The following is an 18,365-nucleotide window of genomic DNA, read 5'->3' as shown; positions in this document are numbered from 1 at the left end:
CTAACTCCTCGTATAACAGTCTTCCACCTGCACCACTACAAAATTGAAGGATGAATGGAAACTTGTGAATTGTGACGCATGCCTTTTGGCAAAATGCCAGCTGTGTTAGACTCATTTGCCCAGTGAAGCCAGGGTAGTTCAGTAATATGAAGAGGTCTTGTAATGAGGTGTTAATGTTGGAGAGGCATATATTTTTTTTTTTGTATAAGGGTTTGCATCACTCCAAAGTGATGCAAACCATGAGTGCTTCTGAGGACCTTGTGGAGGGGGTAGGTGATACTCAATTTACAGAATCTTTATGATGCCTGACTGCTACCTACCTGCACTCATTCTGTTACAGATTTCATTGACTCACACTCTCATAGGCATATACTTTCAAGAACCAGGACATGTATGCGTGCACAAGTAGTCAATGTCAGGATCATTTGTGTGACACAGGACAGGGGACACTGGGTACTCATCATGTGTCTTGAGTTCTTATTGACAAACTGTTTTTTTTACTGCATTCATTAGGAGTGAATGGTGGTTTTGATATTTTGCCTCATATTTTGTTTCATTCCTCCACGAAAATCTTGGTTTTTTCAGAGTTGTCTTTTTCCTTATCTGGATATTTTATGGCTCCAGTCTTGTTCTTCATTATCTTGACATCTTCTCTTTAGGTCAGTCTGCTCTTCCTTTTCTTTTACATGAAATCACATATATAGCACTCTGTAGCAAAAAACTGCTAACTTTTAATTTTAACCACTGTGCACACATACACACATACACGAATATTTCCTTTTGTACTTAACTTGTATCGATCTTAACACTTTTTTTTTTTAAATCTCTTCAGAAGAGTATGAAATAATTCACCATAAGCATTTGTGGAAGGCACTGATATTTGCATTCTGATGTTGCAGCTGCACAAATGGCCATCTGACTTGTGCTGGAATACATTCCTTTACCGTTTGCTAAGTATCAAGTTCAGAGATGTGTGAAAGCTTCCTTTTTGGAAAAGAAAAGGAAATCTCCAGCATCCGGTGCCGCGACAGATTTAGCTTGCTAGCTAAGCACTCCCTCACTGGCTGCTGACTGGGGTGTTCTCCTGTCTGCGCTGCTGAACCTCTGCTCTGCAGGAGCATGGGCATTGCTCCCATGGACAGGCATCAAGGGAGGAAAGAAGACTTTCTGTTCTACGAAAATTGGTGTTGTGAGAAGGAAGACTCTAAACAGAAAATTCTGATGATGCTTGTTAAGTAGTTTGAAAGCCTCTGTGAAACTAGGACTGCCTGTGAAAGAGCCGAGATTGACAGGTTTTGCTGATTTTCAAGAGTTAGTTGTTTAAACTGTTTGCAATTTGCTTACAGTTTCCACATGAGCAAATTCAGTGAATCAGGAGCCAGAATACAGTATATCATCCAGAAATAAATACCCAGGGGTAAAATCTGGGCTCCACTGAAGCCAGTGAAAGCTCTGGTTACTTTCTCAGTAGAACTAGATAAGTCATGGATGCTTGATTTGCATATGCTTATACAATTATTTTGCAGTCTGGAAGATAGGTCACCCTGAGACAAAGCTGCTGACAAAGCAAAAGCGTATTTTCCTCTTAAACCTGTTATCCTTTGCAAATGCTTACTGGGAGACAACTTATTCCACAAATGGGAGTTTTCATCATCAAGCAGTATTATGTTTGTAATACTGTATCAGAGAGCAAGGCTGAGAACTACTTGAGATTTTGGCTGAGGCAAGACGAGCCCTTCCTATAAACGCGTCTGCAACCCTGGATGTTGCCTGCTGATTCCTGATCTCCCTGGTTTGCATGTAGTTTTCAAATCCCACCTTCCCTGCAGCCGTCTTCCTCTGTCTTCCTGCAGTAAAAGGCAAGTAGTGCTAGGGACAGCTGAATCCTTAAGCAGAAGCACTGGGAGGGCGATGCCTGGACAAATGGCTTAGACTGCAGATTTCTTGCTTATAAAGCTAAATCTTGGTTGGACTTAAGGCTTTTGCTTATGTTGAGGTGATACGTGGGAGCCTGCTCAATCTGGAGCCCTGCTGCACTAAGACAAGTAGGTATATAAATGCACAGCATGGGGCACGGCTGGCCTTCTTCAATTTATCATCAAGTTGACTTAGACAGCCACATTTGGTCTGAATGCAGTAGGACTTGAAGGAGTGCCAGGAGATACCTTCTCACACAACCTCATATGTCAGACAAGTCCCCCTGCTCATTAGTAGGTCTGCTGGTCAGCAGCATACACCAAGCTCCTTTCATCATTGTCTTTTCTTTAGTTGAATGAATGAGCAGGGTTTTTTTATTTGTTGAATGTTTTGGGTTGGTTTGGGCTTTTTTTTTTTGTTTTTTTTTTTTTGTTTTTTTTTTCTTCTTCTTACCCTATACAAAATGAATTAAAGCTCCCTAAGGATTACAGTGGGGACAATTTCTGACAATCTGATTCTTTGAGTCTCACTTTTTTTTTTTTCAAATTAAGTAGGCAAGCTGTTGTTGCTGTAATACGATTATCAGTTCCCCCATATGCCTTAAAATCTCACTTGCTCTGGAGGCATGAGATTATCCAGTGCTTGCAGTAAATACCCAGCTGTAATAGCATTGTGTGAAACAGGTGTGTGTGCTGCACTGATCAATGCTAATGGAAGCATAAAGTTCCCCACAGTAAATCTGTGGCTGGCAGCACACTAATTAAACCTTCCTTTGAAAATAAATGAGAGGTCTGTAATTTTGGCCTCTTGTTCTGAAGGGTGTACTTTTATTTAGAGATTTTTTCCAACTTAAATTCTTAGGAGGTTTCATAAATGCCTGCAGCAGCAGCAATGTCTGGACTGTCTTTTTTATCCTTTTAAGCCTTCGGTATATAGATTATTTTTCTAAAAGTTAGTGTATGGGCCCCTCCCCGAACCCCGGAACTTAAAGACTCCAGTTGAAGGAACAGGAATGTGCAGCTCTTTCCTTGCCCTGCTTTCTCCAGGCTACTTGTGCTAAGCCCAATGCTGGTTGTCACATGCTGACATTAAGTATGTTATGTGTGGTCACAAGGAGAGAGTCTATTCTTATTAATCGCTTATGAAGTAGTCAGAATTGCTCTACTTACAATTCACATAAAGAATTGCGGAGAATAGGAAGATAAGTGATGGCAGACAAATTAAGACTTTAATAAACATGAGCACTTTAGTGGGATAAACATGTATTCTGTAAATATAGTTGTTTATGAGATTTTAGCCATTTGGAAGATCTTCTTTTACTACCCTGACTGCTATAGACCTGACCTATGTCTTGCCTAGTTACTATGACTTTGGCTTAAACTGAGCCTTTCTCTCAGGAGCTGATTTTTATGACTGCTACAATAAAACTGGTTGAGAGTGCTGGTGTTGCAAATAAGTACAAATCAAGGTCTATTTGTGCTTGAAATCAACTCTCCTGATGTTAACGTTTCCTGTCTCTGTATGCTCCATTTAAATAATCAGATTGGTTTATTACAGTAAAACCACAATAGTTTTGCTTTTGGTCACCTTCATTTTTAGACTGATGTTAAAGATACCTAAGAAAATGGCCAACCATGAGTCATAGCTCTTTCAGCTGTATGGTCCATGAGAAGTGCAATGCATACAAGTCCTTCCAGCATATGGAATTGCTTCCTTTATCTTAATGTAATTTATTTTGGAAGGAGTTCCTGAAGATGATCTTGTCCATCCCCTGCTTGAAGCTCAAAGTTAGGTGTTGCTCAGGGTCTTGTTCCAGATAGGTTTTGAAACTTTCCAAGGATGGAGATTATTCAGCCACTCTCAGGGTGAATTTCCCTTTGTGTTGTGACAACTTCCTCAGTTTCAGATTGTGACCATTGCTGCCTGTCCTTTCCCTGTGCACTTCTGAGAAGGGTCTGACTCTGTCTTCATTTCCCCCCCTCACGCAACAGAAGAATGCAAGTAGATCTCCCTTTTCTTAACCTTTTCTACCTGTGCTGAACAGCTCCATCAGCCTCTCCTTGTATGCTATGGGCTCCAGATCCCCAGAAGTCTTAGCCTTTGACCTACCTTAATCCAGACTGTAAAGCATGTTGTTCAGCATGAAAAGTCTCAGACTCTAAGCATCAGTGAATGTTGGGACTAATCCAAAGGTCAGTTCTCTCTCAAGTAGATGTTGGTTGTAGATATAGAGATGTTTCCTCTCTAGTAGACCTTTCTGGCACTCACAGCAATGAACCTCGCTTTGCCCTTTTGACTGCTGCTCTTCCTGGGCTTCTCATTTCATAAAGCTATTGACAATGAGCCTTAAATGGGGCCCATTGCTGTGCCTGTAGAGTTAGGTCTGCTCCTTCTACTCCCATGTGTGGCTTTGTATTTAACAACATGATTTAATTTACTACTTGATCACTCAGGGCTGCAAGAGCCTTCTGCAACTTTCCAGTCAGCTTTGGCTCTTCTCTGAATGGCATGCTAGATGGCTCCGTAGCATGAAACATTGTGTGTGCTGGGAGTGGATCTCCTGAGAAGCCCATCTGAATGGAGTTAGCTTTGCAGGTCTATGCTTGGGTCATATTGCAAGGAGGATAATGAAGAACTAGTCACAGCCAGTTTGGTATTTTCCCTCACAGAGATGGAGCCATTATGCTCGGCTTATTGAGGAGAAGGGAAAGGAATCGAAAGAGATACTTAATTTTGAGTGACAGGTAACCCCCCTCTTTTCTACCATTCCATTTACAAAAACTGAAGAAACCAGTCCCCTGAGAGGTTCATTAGAAGGTTCAGAGGATTGCAAATTGTTGGAAAAAATAGCATTTATGAGAATGTTAAGTGTTTACCTCTGCACATACTGTATGTAGTCAGTTCTCTTCTTCCACTGCATTTGGGCACCCCATCTAGCTGGTGACTCATTGAGATAGACAAGCCACAAGGACGTATTTTGAAAAAGTTGGAGAAACCTGAAGAAGGGTAGATCAAGTCTTCCTGCTTTTCTCTAAATGTCAGTTCGGGGATAAGATACTGCTGCTTTGGTTATCTGAGGCTTTACTGCAGGTCCAAAAAATACCTTAAAGGAGATATTTTTAATTTTTTTTTTTCCTTCTGGCTGAAAATGTGAAGAGCAGAAATGCCCATCTTGGCTTCTAATTTCTTTTGTTTGTATGACAAAGAGAAGTATACTGAGTGTAATGACTTCTCCCCGAGGGTGACATTTTACAGTGCTTTGAAGACGAGATTGTAGCTGTATTACTTGTTTTCTTGATTCATGAAGAGCAGTTTCCTGTTCTTAGAGAAGAAAATCCTTCATTGTGCTGCTTGGCAAAAATATTACCATTTATCATACACTCAGGATATATAGTTTTAGATCTCTGCTTTTTTTTTTTTTTAAATGACAGAAAATAGTGCAAGACATTAAAATAATAGAATCTGAATAAAATTGATTTTTTTTTTTAATTGCTTCCAGGAAGTATGTAAACACAGTTAGTGTTTTGCAGCAGCAGAACACCATTTCCTTCTAAATTTGAGATAAAATCTTAGAATCTGTCCTAAAGTGAGGCCCAGCTAGTTTAAAGTTTTCAGGTGATTCAGTAAGCAGGTGACCTGCAGGTGCATAAATAGTTCTGAAAGTTAGCACAAACCAAGTATTATGAGAATAAAATTACATTTTTCTACTTATCATTTTTTATATGTGTTGAGGCGTACTCCTTACATCTCCAGCAGATACTGGTATAGGATTTCTCCATTGCTCTTTTTACTCTAATGTGCAAAGAGCATTATCTTCTAAGAAGCAGCTTTCTTTTTACTTGCTTCATCCGATTTCACTGGTTGGTGTGCATCTGTGTCTAGAACATTGTTGTGTCCCTACTCCTCATTCCCTCCCTTCGCTTCTGGAAGAGGCATTCTGGGCATGCAGCCTCCACTTCTTTACGTGCTGTTCTGGGATAATCTTAATTGTGGTAAGAGTCCTTCCTCCTTCCCCCTTGTTGTGCCTTTGCAGCTGGAAGTAATCTTTCCCTACTGTTGTAACTTCTCTAGAGCAGGAAACTGTGGCAAAAGTAGGAGCAGCAATGTAAAACACAGTTGATATACTTTGTGGGTTGTTTTTATTATTCACTAGCAACATGACTTTGCTTAGACCACTCCTAAAATGTGCTGTACATGTGCTCTCACTATGGAATGTGAGTTTGCATATGGGGAGCTAATGTGAAATAACGAGAATGTCCTGGCAGGCCAACAACTCTTAAAAATTAGATTTTGGTACACATTCTTTGCAGCTTTATTCCAGCAAGAGCAGGAGAAGGAATGGCAATTATCACTGCCATTTCACAGTTAGAAAAATAGAAAAAAGAAAAGTGGTCAGAAAAGCGAAACGACCCATTAAGTTTTAGTTAAACGTAGGATTTTGCTGTTTGCTGCAAAGGTAATAGAGCTTCCATGGAAGGCGTGTTCCATCTCAGACTTCAGACACATTTTGTTAGAATATCCTTGACAGTCTTCTATGTTTGTTCTGGTAATGCTTCTATTGGTTTTAATTGGACTTTTTTAGTAGCTGGAGATTGGCCTGATAATATTATGAACGTAGGTAAACACCAATATAGGCATTGGTACAAATTTTTAAGCCACTTTATGTGTGAATTATTTTGTTTACAGAAATAATTAAATTATTGGCAATAATCATCTTGAAGAGAGCAGCTTTAAAATTACCAGCATGAACCTAATTAGTTGTATTGTAGATAAGTGGTGCTCTTTGTTACAGGCTTCCCCTTTCTTGTGTTTTCTGTGCCTGGAGGGAATGCTCAGGCCAGGGAATTGAAATCCTCATCTAGAGTGCTATTAAAGGCAATTAAATGGAAATTCTTATTCACTCTTCCTTTTACTGGATTGCTGAGGTTAGTATTGAATGCTCATTTTCATGGTAGTGCTTTCTTCTTGTCTATAAATATTTCCAAACTGTCACATTTAGGAGTATTTTTATTCCTTATTTATAAAAAAGCAGCATGGTTGCCTAAGGCCTCACACCGTGGCATATTGATTGAAATCAGTACAATATGTACTGGGACTGCAGAAGCGTGGCTGTGTCTGGAGCTGAGTGGAATGCAAATGCTCATTTCCCCCAGTACTTTCTGCAAGCTTTGTTGATTAGCATCCGATGTATGAATTTCAACAGGCCTGTAGACACTGTAGGGATCTACGGAGAACAAACAGAAGACGTGCACATTGTGCACGCTTTTATCCAAAGCTTCCTTGGGGAAAAGACTGTGAATTGTTTACATTTGTCCTACTGTTCTGCATCTGTAAACAGTCTCAGTATTACATATGTTTTCCATGTATCTGATATCCTCAGTATTTCTGGTGTAGATAAAAGCTCTAGCATGTTGATGTGTGAGTGTTTTTTACAAGTTAAATCTCTCGGGCAGATGTTAATGCGCATGACCTTACCATTGCACCAGCATTTACATTATTATTGAATTGCATTGATTAAGAAAGCTGGTATTTGGAAAGAAAGTGAAATGCTTTTTGCCTTCAGGGGGTAATAAAATAGCTTCATTTATGGATTTATCATAGTTACCTATACTGTGCTCATAACTATAGTATGTTGTATCTCGGATCGTGAATGGGTTTATTGTAACAGTTCTTTTCATTGTGTACCAGCTACTGTTCTCTACATTTTTCAAATGGGAAGCTGAGAAACTATTTTCTTAAGGTCATACCAAGTGTCTGTAGCAAAGCATGAATTGAAAACAACTGCCCTTTTAAAGTTTTTAATTTTTCATCTTTTTCAGAATGCTGACCGATCTCACGAGAACAAATAAGGAAACCCCAGTTTGTCAGCATGCTTCAAAGCGAGTAGAAAACATTTAGTGTTTTTTCCTCCAATGACATTAAAAAAAAAACAATACGAACAAACACACAAAAATCCTATTCATGTTTTGTAGCATAGAGCATAAAACTGATCATCTTGATTCTGGAAATTATGAAATGACCGATGCTTAGACAGTTGCTTGGGTACAACTGAATTTTGATCAGTTATCTCATGTTCCTTTTCACCAAGGGACTAGTTAAGTCTAGGAACCTTGTTTGCTGTTTTGAGCTGAAAGAGGAATTAGTGATGGGATTGAGCATCTTTCTGTCTTCCACCTCTCTGTAGGAGAGTTCAGCATCCTGCTTTCTTGAACACAGGAGGAATCAGACAAATGGGACACTTATGTAGCTGTAAAACAACAAGCTGTTTTCAGCTAGCCTGACAACCTACATTTGATGGTCTAGTTTTCTTGCTTATATACCCATGCTGATTCAGGCTGTGTTCTCAATCTGGTTTTGAGTTTTCAGTCTGTTTCCCTGCATGAGCTGTCCATCTCACAGGCACTATCCACACAATACCTATTAATATTTTTCTTCTGTCATCACTAAGCATGCATCTGCCTGTGTTTTCATTGCAGTATGCCTATTACTTGCATCTGAAGACTTTCATCACTTCAGTATTGGAGTCCGAAAGGAAACCTGTTGACCTCTTTCAGCAGTCTTAAATGAATATAGGAGGTCATGTCAACTTACATAAAGGCTTAATCTAAATTACAAATAAATTTTAGAGGCATACATTTTTCCCACTTTTTAAGAAAACAGATATAACATGACTGGAGCCCATCAGTCACTTCTGCAAGGGTGTTGTTATTTTACTGTTTGCACTGCAATGCTGCCAAGAAACACAAGTCGGGTTTAGACTCAGTGCTACCTACTGTGTTCTTCAAGAAGAAGACACAGTCCTTGTCCAAGACCCTGGACAGTCTGGATGCCCGAAGTGTCAGGGAACAGGGAATGACAAACAGCCAAGTAATCAGAACCAAATGCTGAGGACTCTAGGGAAGCCCACAGAGAGAGATTCCTAGTTAAACCGAATGCCGGCTTGGATTTACTAGCAAAGAAACTGCTATGTGCTGGTTGATTTCAGCAGTGTTCACGTGGGCAGGGTGTAAAATACTGGAGGTGAGTTAAGGAAATAATGTGTCTAAATGGAGCCACATCACATCTTACAGGGCAGGGGGACAGTTTTGTACCAGCAGGTTTTGAGGGAAGGAGCCTGCTCAGCCCCTCACCCTCCTGCTCAGCCTTGCCAAGAGGGGATTTTCTCACAGACCTATGCCTGCCACTGATTGCTCCTGAGCAGAAAAATGTCAGAGAACCCTGGGCTTTGGTTAATGAATTGTGAAGAAGGTGGTGGTGGGTGAAATATCCAGTAAGCATAATTTAAAAAAAAAAACAAACCAAAATCTGTTATTTGAAAGAGAGACACAGAATTGCAAGTGACTAAGGGAATATTAAGTGGTAAGTGGGCATTCAAGTTGCACCGCAAAATAAGCCTTGTCCCTGACATTAACCCCAGTTAGGCATCTCTAGCAAAGATTTCCATCTGTGGTGCCATACTGACATTTGTCTAGGAAATATGCTACCCTCTTCGATAATCCCAAACTGTTTTTTTCCTTGCTTTTGTGTTATGAATGCAGAGGTAACTAATACATAATACATTCTACTTTGCAGCAAGTTAGCAGCTGAAGTAGGTAATCATCTGAACAAGTTCAATGCTATTGCATTATGCATCAGAAAAACTACGTTAAGTGCCAAAGCTATAAAGGTAGGCTGCCTGCTCGTCCTGATAGCAGTCAGGTCATGTTTTATCGCTTATTAATCATCACAGACTAGAAGAGTGAGTTTCTATGCAAACACTTCAGAATTCTTGCCCCAGGAGGTGGCTGGTAAAAATAAAACTGAAACTCAGAAATAACATCCTTTATTACCTACTTATGATTTTGGCTGGTCTTTTGTATATATGCTGCTTTTTACGCCTGTTTTCATTTTACAGGCATGATTTCATGTCACTCACCACACATTAACTTTCTATTGCTGTTTATATTTGTCATATAAATATTCTTACGTATATTGTTTGGAACAGTCATATTTTTCTATTGCTCTTTTACAGATCCACGCCCATTTTGTTCATTGCATTATTTCTTTCATTCTAGTTTGCTTCTGACACTGGGATTTCCATCTGAGGTTATTTAGAGTTCAATGGCAAATGGCCTTTTACTCAAAAGTTACACCTTTCTCTATGATCAGACTGACTTCTTACCTGTCTGTGCCCACTGTTGCCATCCTTTCTCATGTACTCAAACAAATATTGATCATTATTTTATTGTTCTTACAGTTAAAATTTTATGACACCTCTAAAAAGTCGTGATACTGTTACACAATTGTGAGGTCTCAGAATATTTATACAGTGTTTAATGGCATCTTGTTACTCAGCTTTTATGACCAACTTACAAAAAAAAGCACCTCCTAACTCAAGTCAACAGGATCCTTTCAAACAAAGTCTTGAGGGAAGTGATGGGACTAGTATAATGTGAAATTCAGGCTGATTTCTGTTAGTACAGTCTTTGTAGCTGACTTCAACTATCGCACCTACACTGGGAAGGAGTTTCTCAAGGGAACAGAAGCCATAAAGGGCTATACAGCCCCTTCTGAGTCACAACTTGAATTTGGAAAATGATGTGCTTTGTCAAAAAAGCTCTGCAATGTGATTGCTGAAATGAAGAACCACCAAGGGACCAGAAGTGATTTCTAAGTGGTTTTAATGGGTTTTCACCAAGCAGGGCCGCACCATACTGAAAAGAACTGCGGAAATTAAGTAATATGTCTGCAAGATGCAGTACAGCAGCTGTCCAAAATGTTATCGTAGAAACAACACAAACGAGTGAGTTGGGTACCATTCCCACAACAATATGTTGATACAACCACAGATCTTGGTTTCTGTAGTTACTTCTTCATGGTTTGCTCAGAGAACTCTGTTGCTTATGTTGATTTCCCAATCCACTTGAAAAGATGGAAAAGTACAGAAGAGCCTGGCCCTGCTTTTCCCATCCTGGCATCACCTGAAATTTGGTTTAGGGAGAAGCTGATGTGGTACTAATGTAGGTGACAAAGTACTCTTAGACAGGAACAGTATCTTTCCAGGAGTCAAACTATATACCATCACTATAAATACCTGACCAAAATATTGATATCTTCTTTGATGCTGAGCACAGGGAACATCTACTCCATGGTTGCATGGTAGTTCTTCCTCTCCCTCAGTGTCATATGGTACCAAAGGAAAGCTATTTCCCCAGTCAGACTTCCACAGCAGGTTGGTATTTTCCCATATATAATACCATAAGGTATGTTCAGCAAACCAGTTTGTATCTGACACTGGACCCAAACACAAATGAACTTTCTTTAGCCTGCAGTCCAGGTTGCCGCCTTCTCATATTTTGTCTTTCGTCTACTGCTGCTTCCTTCTGTACCTGATATCAATGCCAGCTGTGTCCTGCTTACACGTATAAACACCTGTGTTTGTGCTAAATGCCCCCTCAGTTTGTATCTCATCCCCTGGGAACCTTTTGATTCTTTCCTGCCCAACATGTTGAAGCGGTAATTGTGAAGGCTGAAGTGGGCTGTTCCAGTCCTCCCAGGCTGCAGCGCTGTTGGCCGAGTGTGGTGTTCAGGCAAAGTGATGGTCTGAGGTATATTGTCACATTCAGGCCTGGAAACCAGTGGTTTTTGGAAGACAGTTATTTGACTTGAGAAGTTTTTCCAGTGGCTAACTTTTCCCACCTCGGGGATGGCTTCAGTGAAATAAGTGTGTACTTGAACATAAGTGAAATAAGTGTGTAATTGAAATAATTATATCATAGTGAGGTTATAAGGTTTTGTAAATAAGTCAACATATTAAAACATAAAATCAAAGCAGAACAAATATCTAGCTACCAGCCAAAAAACATATGGCTTAATTTAAAAGTGGTCAATCTCATGGAAGACCTTAAGTGGCTATGTCTGGAAAATTTAAACTTTGTTCAGTACAGATCATCAAGAAAAGAAGCAGAAATTTTTGCTTGCTTTTTAATTAAAGGACATTATGTGTGCCTTTTCTTGTTGCACAGATCTACATAATCTCCATTGATATGGAAAGAGAACTATGCTTCCTTCATTTCCTTCCCCTAATCTTTGACATATTGATAGCAGTTGAAAAAATAAATTGAATAGTGTAATATACAGTAATGTATGTTCAAATACTGTTTCATAGGAAAAAATGTTTAAATTATTTTCTCTGACATTTTCTGTAGCTGTAGATACAAGGAAACTTTAAGTACGCGGTAGTTTTCTGTTATGCTATGCACCCTCCCCAAAATCTGTATTCATGGCCATTCTCAAACGTCACACATGCTAAATGCACCTTCACAGCACATTTGAGGAAAATACAGTATGTACCTGGAAGGCTGTTATCTCTGTGTACTGGTATTTACCCATAGCACTTTGACTGCAATTCTCTGGTAGAGAGGGCTCCAGCTCCCATTTCTTCCGGAGCTTTCCCAGCCCTGTCAGTCCTACCTGCTGTTCTGCTGTGTTTTCATTTTTCCCCTGGACGTGTGGCCTTTAAATTTGTCTTGTAGGGTCTTTATCAGACTGGTTCTTTTTGCTTAGTCTCAAATCAGGAACAGTGAGCCATTGAATATAAGTATGTAGAGTAAGATATAATTTATTAGCAGTGTTCCTGAAACAGTCGTCTTAGATTCACAGATCTAGTGACTGAATCAGTACTTAACAGTTTCATTAAACTGAATTTCTTGTTATTTGGAAAATCCTATTTGGCAAGTTGCTGATGCTTGCTATTTCAGTAACTTGCAGTCTTTTGAGAAGACAGCTGGGTTAATACATTATTGAATATTTTTAGAATCCTTTAATGCTGAGTTCACAGGATTCTCTAAGTGAAGTAGACTTAAAAGCTAAAAAGTTTTTGAACAAGGTCTTGCTTTGAAGTTTCTAAGGGGCTGCTTCAGTCCTGGTGCCAGTAAAACTTAGAACATGTTCTGAAAGGCTATAAATAACAGCAGTAAAACAATGGACTTCATTTGGCAAGTAGTTCGTATTGATGGGAGGGCAAAGGAGGCCACTGGGTACAGTTGGTACAAATGTATACTCTGCTTTGTGCCTTCATAGAACTGGGTAGAAATTAGGCTTTTGGGGAGAATTTGCCTCTGAAAGAACATATATTACCATGACTTACATTTCTCTCTCCTATATTGGGAGAAAAAAAAAAAAATCACTATCTTTCAAACATACTCTCTTGGAATTAAGATGCATGAGAGAGCTTTTGCCTATGTTAAGCTAATTATTCTTAACAGTCAAGGGCTTCTTTTGGCTTTTTCCTGAATTAGGCCATGCCATTTTCAACGAAGTGTCTGTTTTTAAAGGTAATACAAACAAAACAGATTTTACTTTTATTTTATTTATATATTATTTTATTACTATTTTTATTTATATATTAGTTGTGTTATTACATTATTTTTTATGTTTTTATATTACTGCAGGTTTTTTCTCCTCTGTCTTTCATAGCTAAATGATGTCTTCATCACTTCTACTTTGTGGCTTGTACTTTGCTTTCTTCCAGGTTGCTTCAGAGCTGTCCAAAATAATATCAGAAATTGTCACTGAGAAATATTGCCTTATTAAACTCATCACTTTAAGCCAGTAACAAGAAGAACATTAACTGAAAATTACCTATATATTTAGAAACTCCTTGAATACTTAAATATTGTTTCTTTTCAGCAGAAGCAGAACACACTGAGTACAAATGAAATGAAGGGGTCTCAAACTCCATGTTTAGCTTACCAGCAATGTAGTTGTTCACTGCTTGATACTCAGCTCATTTATCTTTCTTTCAAGTTACGGGAAGCTCTTTTTCCATACCATGAGGTCAGCTCTTCTAATAAAAGAATGTTGAAAATGGAAAGCAATTTAGAAAGATTGTTCAGCTCTTTACGCTCTTTAAAACAAAACAAACCTTGCATTTGTTTTGCAGAACTAGAGAAGAAAGCAATTGATGAATTATCAGCTGGCCTCAAGCAGGAGAGTTAAAATACTGTCACTAATTAATGGTTAGTTAGCTGAGCACCATCTTGATCTCAGCAGCGTTCGCTTGGATAGGGGCCATTAATCCACACTGCAAATGAGAACATCTTCAAGATGCTTCGTTTCAGCTAAATGAGATAGTGGCCCTTAGCTGCTGGAGAGCTGCTAAGGCAGTATTTATTAGGTCAGAGTTTGGGACTCACGGATCTTTTTCATTCCCACTGGCTATGCAGCTGTTCATTATTCTTGATAATTTTTCAAGGGCTTCAGTAGTTTTATACTGTGCGCTGTTTTCCCTTTGCAGGCATTTGGACAGTCCTTCTCGATTCACCGCAAAGTGGCTGAAGATGGTGAAACACGTGAAGAGACTCTCCTCCAGGAGTCTGCTTCAAAAGAAGCTTATTACCTCGGGAAGATTTTGGAGATGCAGAACGAGCTGAAGCAGAGCAGGGCGGTGGTCACCAATGTTCAGGCAGAGAATGAGAGACTCACTGCTATCGTCCAAGACTTGAAAGAGGTAAATGGGGGTGTGCAGGGAGCAAGGGGGTGAATTTTCTTGGAGTGTCATGGATGGAATGGCTCCGAGTCATGAAAATACTACATGGAACAAAAATGCTTACCTGACTGTCTGATCGTCCCAGAAACCACCTGGCCTGAGAGGGCAGTGATTTAAAAAGGAAAAAAAATGCAACAAAAAATCCCTACAAACATAATAAAACCCAATTCAGGAAGTTATAAGTTCCAAAGTACTCTTAGTATTTTGCATTGTATGTTATAGTACCTACATATAAGTGAATTCTGCATAAACACATTTTCTGCACGCTTCTAATATTCGTGCACATCCTCTCTCTCTCACCATTCACATAATTTCTCAAATATTCTGGGTTGGCTAGGGTTAGATAAAACTTTCACTGGTTTTCTTCTACTGTAGAGCAAAATTAAAATGCATGCTCATGTTTAGAAAATGGGTAACAGTAAGGAAGCCAAATGTAGCTATTGGCCATGTCGGGGACAGTTGTTAGTGATTAATGTCAATGGAGAAAGAAGTTGTATTTAATAACTTGTCTTTTCTCTTTAAAATCTGGAAGTTTAGACAGAAGATTTTTACGTACTATTGCTTCTATATCCCAGTAGTGGACTGATCTAATTTTACTAGTTTATTCTTTCCATATAGATGGTTAGTTTGTGCAATCCATGCAGCGAAGCTCAACACGAGACAGTACACGAGAAGAAGGTGACTGTTTCCTTCAGCTTTACTAGCAAACTGGCTCATGCTCACATTCTCATAGACTCACTAAGATGTGTGTGTCCCACCACTCCGGCCAGCACTAGTTGTGGTGAAATGGGGGATAAGGAATACTGACTGTCAAGTCCTCATCACCTGTCCTGGGTTCCTTGTAGATTTGTGACCATGTGCTTGTGTCAGGAGTTGGTATTTATTAAAAAAAAATCTTTTGCCTCTTAGGCTTGTCCCACTCCTGTGAGTCATTGTGCAGCACTGCTGGTGTATTTGTTACTCTCTAGTCTGCTGCCCTGGGTGTAGGCTGTTTTTGAAATCTTGGTGTCAGAAGTTGCACATGAGTGCTATGATCTTGATAGCCTGTTCATCGAGGTGCCTTCCATGTATGCTTTTCTTTTATCCTTCTGCCATTTCTTCTAGTGTTTTCACACACACATTCATACCAGTCTTACTATTTCTCTTATAAACCTTTACAGATTCAGATTTCTAAGCAGAGCAACTACTTGCAGGGGAAGGCAGCACTAGGAAGTAACTCCACATCTTCCCTGCTTTCCCCAGGAATGCTTGGACCTAGGGTCTCTCCCCACAGTCCAGCTGCTGGAAAAGATCTTTCCTAGGTGATTCTGGAAAATGCTTCTTTAATGTGAACTCTACGAATTAACAAAGCTTATCATGTTTTCTGTGGCTGAGTGAATGGCATCCTTTTAACCTACAAAAAAAGCTGGGACAAGGTCTCCCTGGGGCTGGGTCCTTTACTGCCATCGGACATTCTTATTTAATGGTTTAACTGAACTCGTCCATAATACAAGTCAAGTTTCAGTAAGAAGTAAATATATGCCACATATTCACAAGATCCAAATAAAATATGTGATTGTAATTGCTGGTGCAGTAGTTAACAAAAAAAAAATGAAAATCAAGTTTACATCTACTCCTAAAATCATGTCCTAAAAGCTTCTCTGGTAGCAGGCAATCAGCTACTGACACACCTGCAAGACTGTGTGAGCAGAATCCGGATGGCCTGGGGTTCAGTCACAGATGAACAACCAAGTTAGAGAAAATACATTGTTGTCTTTGTGCTCTATTCCTCCCTCTGGGGTCTCCTTGGGATTCCTTCAAATGCAAATCTCCCTTCCATTTTCCGTCATGATTATTGATTGCTAAGTTCTTCAGGAGGCAGTTTCAATACCTGTCCTCCCTAGAATACTGATTGTCCTTATTTCTTTGGAGATAATAGTAACCCCTAGTGTGAGACCAGCTGCAATTATTTCCTCTTCTGATGCTAAATAGAAACATGGCCTAGTAGTTAATTAAAGTGCAAGAAAAGAATTTACTTTAACAAAAATAAGGCTGATAAACGGATTGTTATTGTTAAGATGATGTTGGACCTGGAGTATAAAGTCCCTGACTATGTTGAACTTTTATTTTATGGAACTACAATTAATGTATTTAAACATAAATGATACTAGTGCAGTCAATTCATTACCAAGCTTACACCAGATGCTATTATGATTAATTACTTGACTATAATAAGAGATAGAAGGTGATTGACGCCTACCTCGGGCTCTTAGGGATCTTGTCACACTGAATTACACTGGTATTTCACCTTGTGCTCAAAGGTGCCTCCCCCTTGTACCCAGCTCAGTATACCTTGGTCCAAACACATAAATCCTAAGGCTGCAATGTCCAAGTGCCTGCAGAAATGAGATGCCCTTCTGCTGTAAATGTTTATGAACTTTGTCTGCTTGGTTCTGGGTCCTGCTGATACGAAAAGGCAGACTTAGCTTACTGCAAATCTTGACAACCACTAAGATGGAAAAAACTATTTTTTAAAATGAAATGTCTGGTACATTTGGGGGTAAAGAGTCATTAGAAGCTGTGACAGGTAGGTTGCTACAATGAGAAAGTAATTTGCTGCTAAGCAGTGTATTTGAAAATTTAGTTGGAGAAAAAAATGGAAGAAAAAAGGATGATCTTTGTGAGCAACTGTACTGAGTAATGTAAAGATAGATTCTGGATGTAAATTACCTGGCTGTATCCTATCTGTTCCCCTCCCTGCCCACCCTCCACCCCCAAGAGAGTGTGCTTTATAGTTAGTTGATTTTTTTAAACCTCACTAAGACATCTTATAAACTAAACAAAAAAATAATCATTGCTTTCACCTTCAGACTTAGTATAAAGGGTTTGAAAAAACTGCTGTGTGGTTCTGGAAATAGCATTTTTGCATAGATGACAGAAATTTATAGTACTTTATCCATGCACTCAGTCCCTTACGATACTGAAGACTGATAACTACGTTTTCAAAGTGACCCCTGTTGTTGGTGCTTCATTCCTAAATAACACAGTCGGTGCTTCTCCCATCTCCAGTCTGTTGTGGGAGTTCTTTTCTGAATACATTCTGCTTTCTGAATTTGCACAGAAATCCGTAGTTGTATGAATGTGTATGAGCATTTTGTGAACCATCAGAATACGCTCGCATGAATGCTGACGGCTTTTAGGAATCTTGGGAATTCTATAGCCCCAGAGTTTAAAAATTCATGCCTTTTTGCAAGTATCTGCCATAGGGTCACAGCTGATTTCTGCAGGGCAGCTTGACCTGGATCCCTCTTGCTATTAAAACGGAATGTATCAGGCTCAGGTCTCTGGAGATTATGCATCTCAGTCTGGGAAAGCAAACAAACTGAATTCAATGCTCATCACTAGGAAAAGATATATTTTTTAAGAACTTGGGCATTTGTTTCACACTGATCATGAAGGATGAGCTAGGAGTCTCTGTACACAGATGGCTTTCTAGATTCATGTTAAAATGATCAAAAGAGTAAAAACCCAGCAGCATTATATTTGATGTAATAAAAATCCCTAGAGTTTTGGATAGGAATATTCATAACTATCGTCTAACTAAATAAAATACACATTTTGAAAAAAGCTTTTCATTCTTTTCTCCCACCAAGAGCTCAGACAGGGGACACAGAATGTTATTTGTAGATTCTTAAAACTGCTGTAATCTGAGTCAGAAAATACACTGATTTTAGAAGTGAGGCCAGAGATAATTTTTTAGCAGAGACCAGATTTCATGTATGTTATGAATCACATCATTTATTGTAGGTGGCCTCTCTGTGTGGAGAGATCAGTATGGTTATTAGCTCATTTAACATTTTCTAACCACCTGACTTATTATAAATATTTAAAAAAAAAACTTTTTAAAAATACCATCTTCTATAATTCTCTAATTCTCCAG

At 39.1% G+C, this 18,365-nt stretch overlaps 1 protein-coding gene across 4 annotated transcripts in view; it reads left to right on the top strand.

The window, feature by feature from the left end:
- The window catches only part of BICD1 (BICD cargo adaptor 1), a 185,772-nt gene that overhangs the window by 81,251 nt on the left and 86,156 nt on the right, over window positions 1-18,365 (top strand). For all 4 annotated transcript variants that reach the window (XM_086755056.1, XM_086755078.1, XM_086755070.1 and 1 more), the window contains exon 2: window positions 14,195-14,407. In XM_086755056.1, the coding sequence (XP_086611182.1) occupies window positions 14,195-14,407 (213 nt within the window). The remainder of the gene's footprint in view (window positions 1-14,194; window positions 14,408-18,365) is intronic.

This window comes from Chlamydotis macqueenii, chromosome 1 (genome assembly GCF_036417535.1).
Source record: "Chlamydotis macqueenii isolate bChlMac1 chromosome 1, bChlMac1.mat, whole genome shotgun sequence".
NCBI classification, from domain to species: domain Eukaryota; kingdom Metazoa; phylum Chordata; class Aves; order Otidiformes; family Otididae; genus Chlamydotis; species Chlamydotis macqueenii.
Note: the sequence above shows the minus strand (reverse complement) of the source record. Positions and strands in the feature narration are given on the sequence as shown.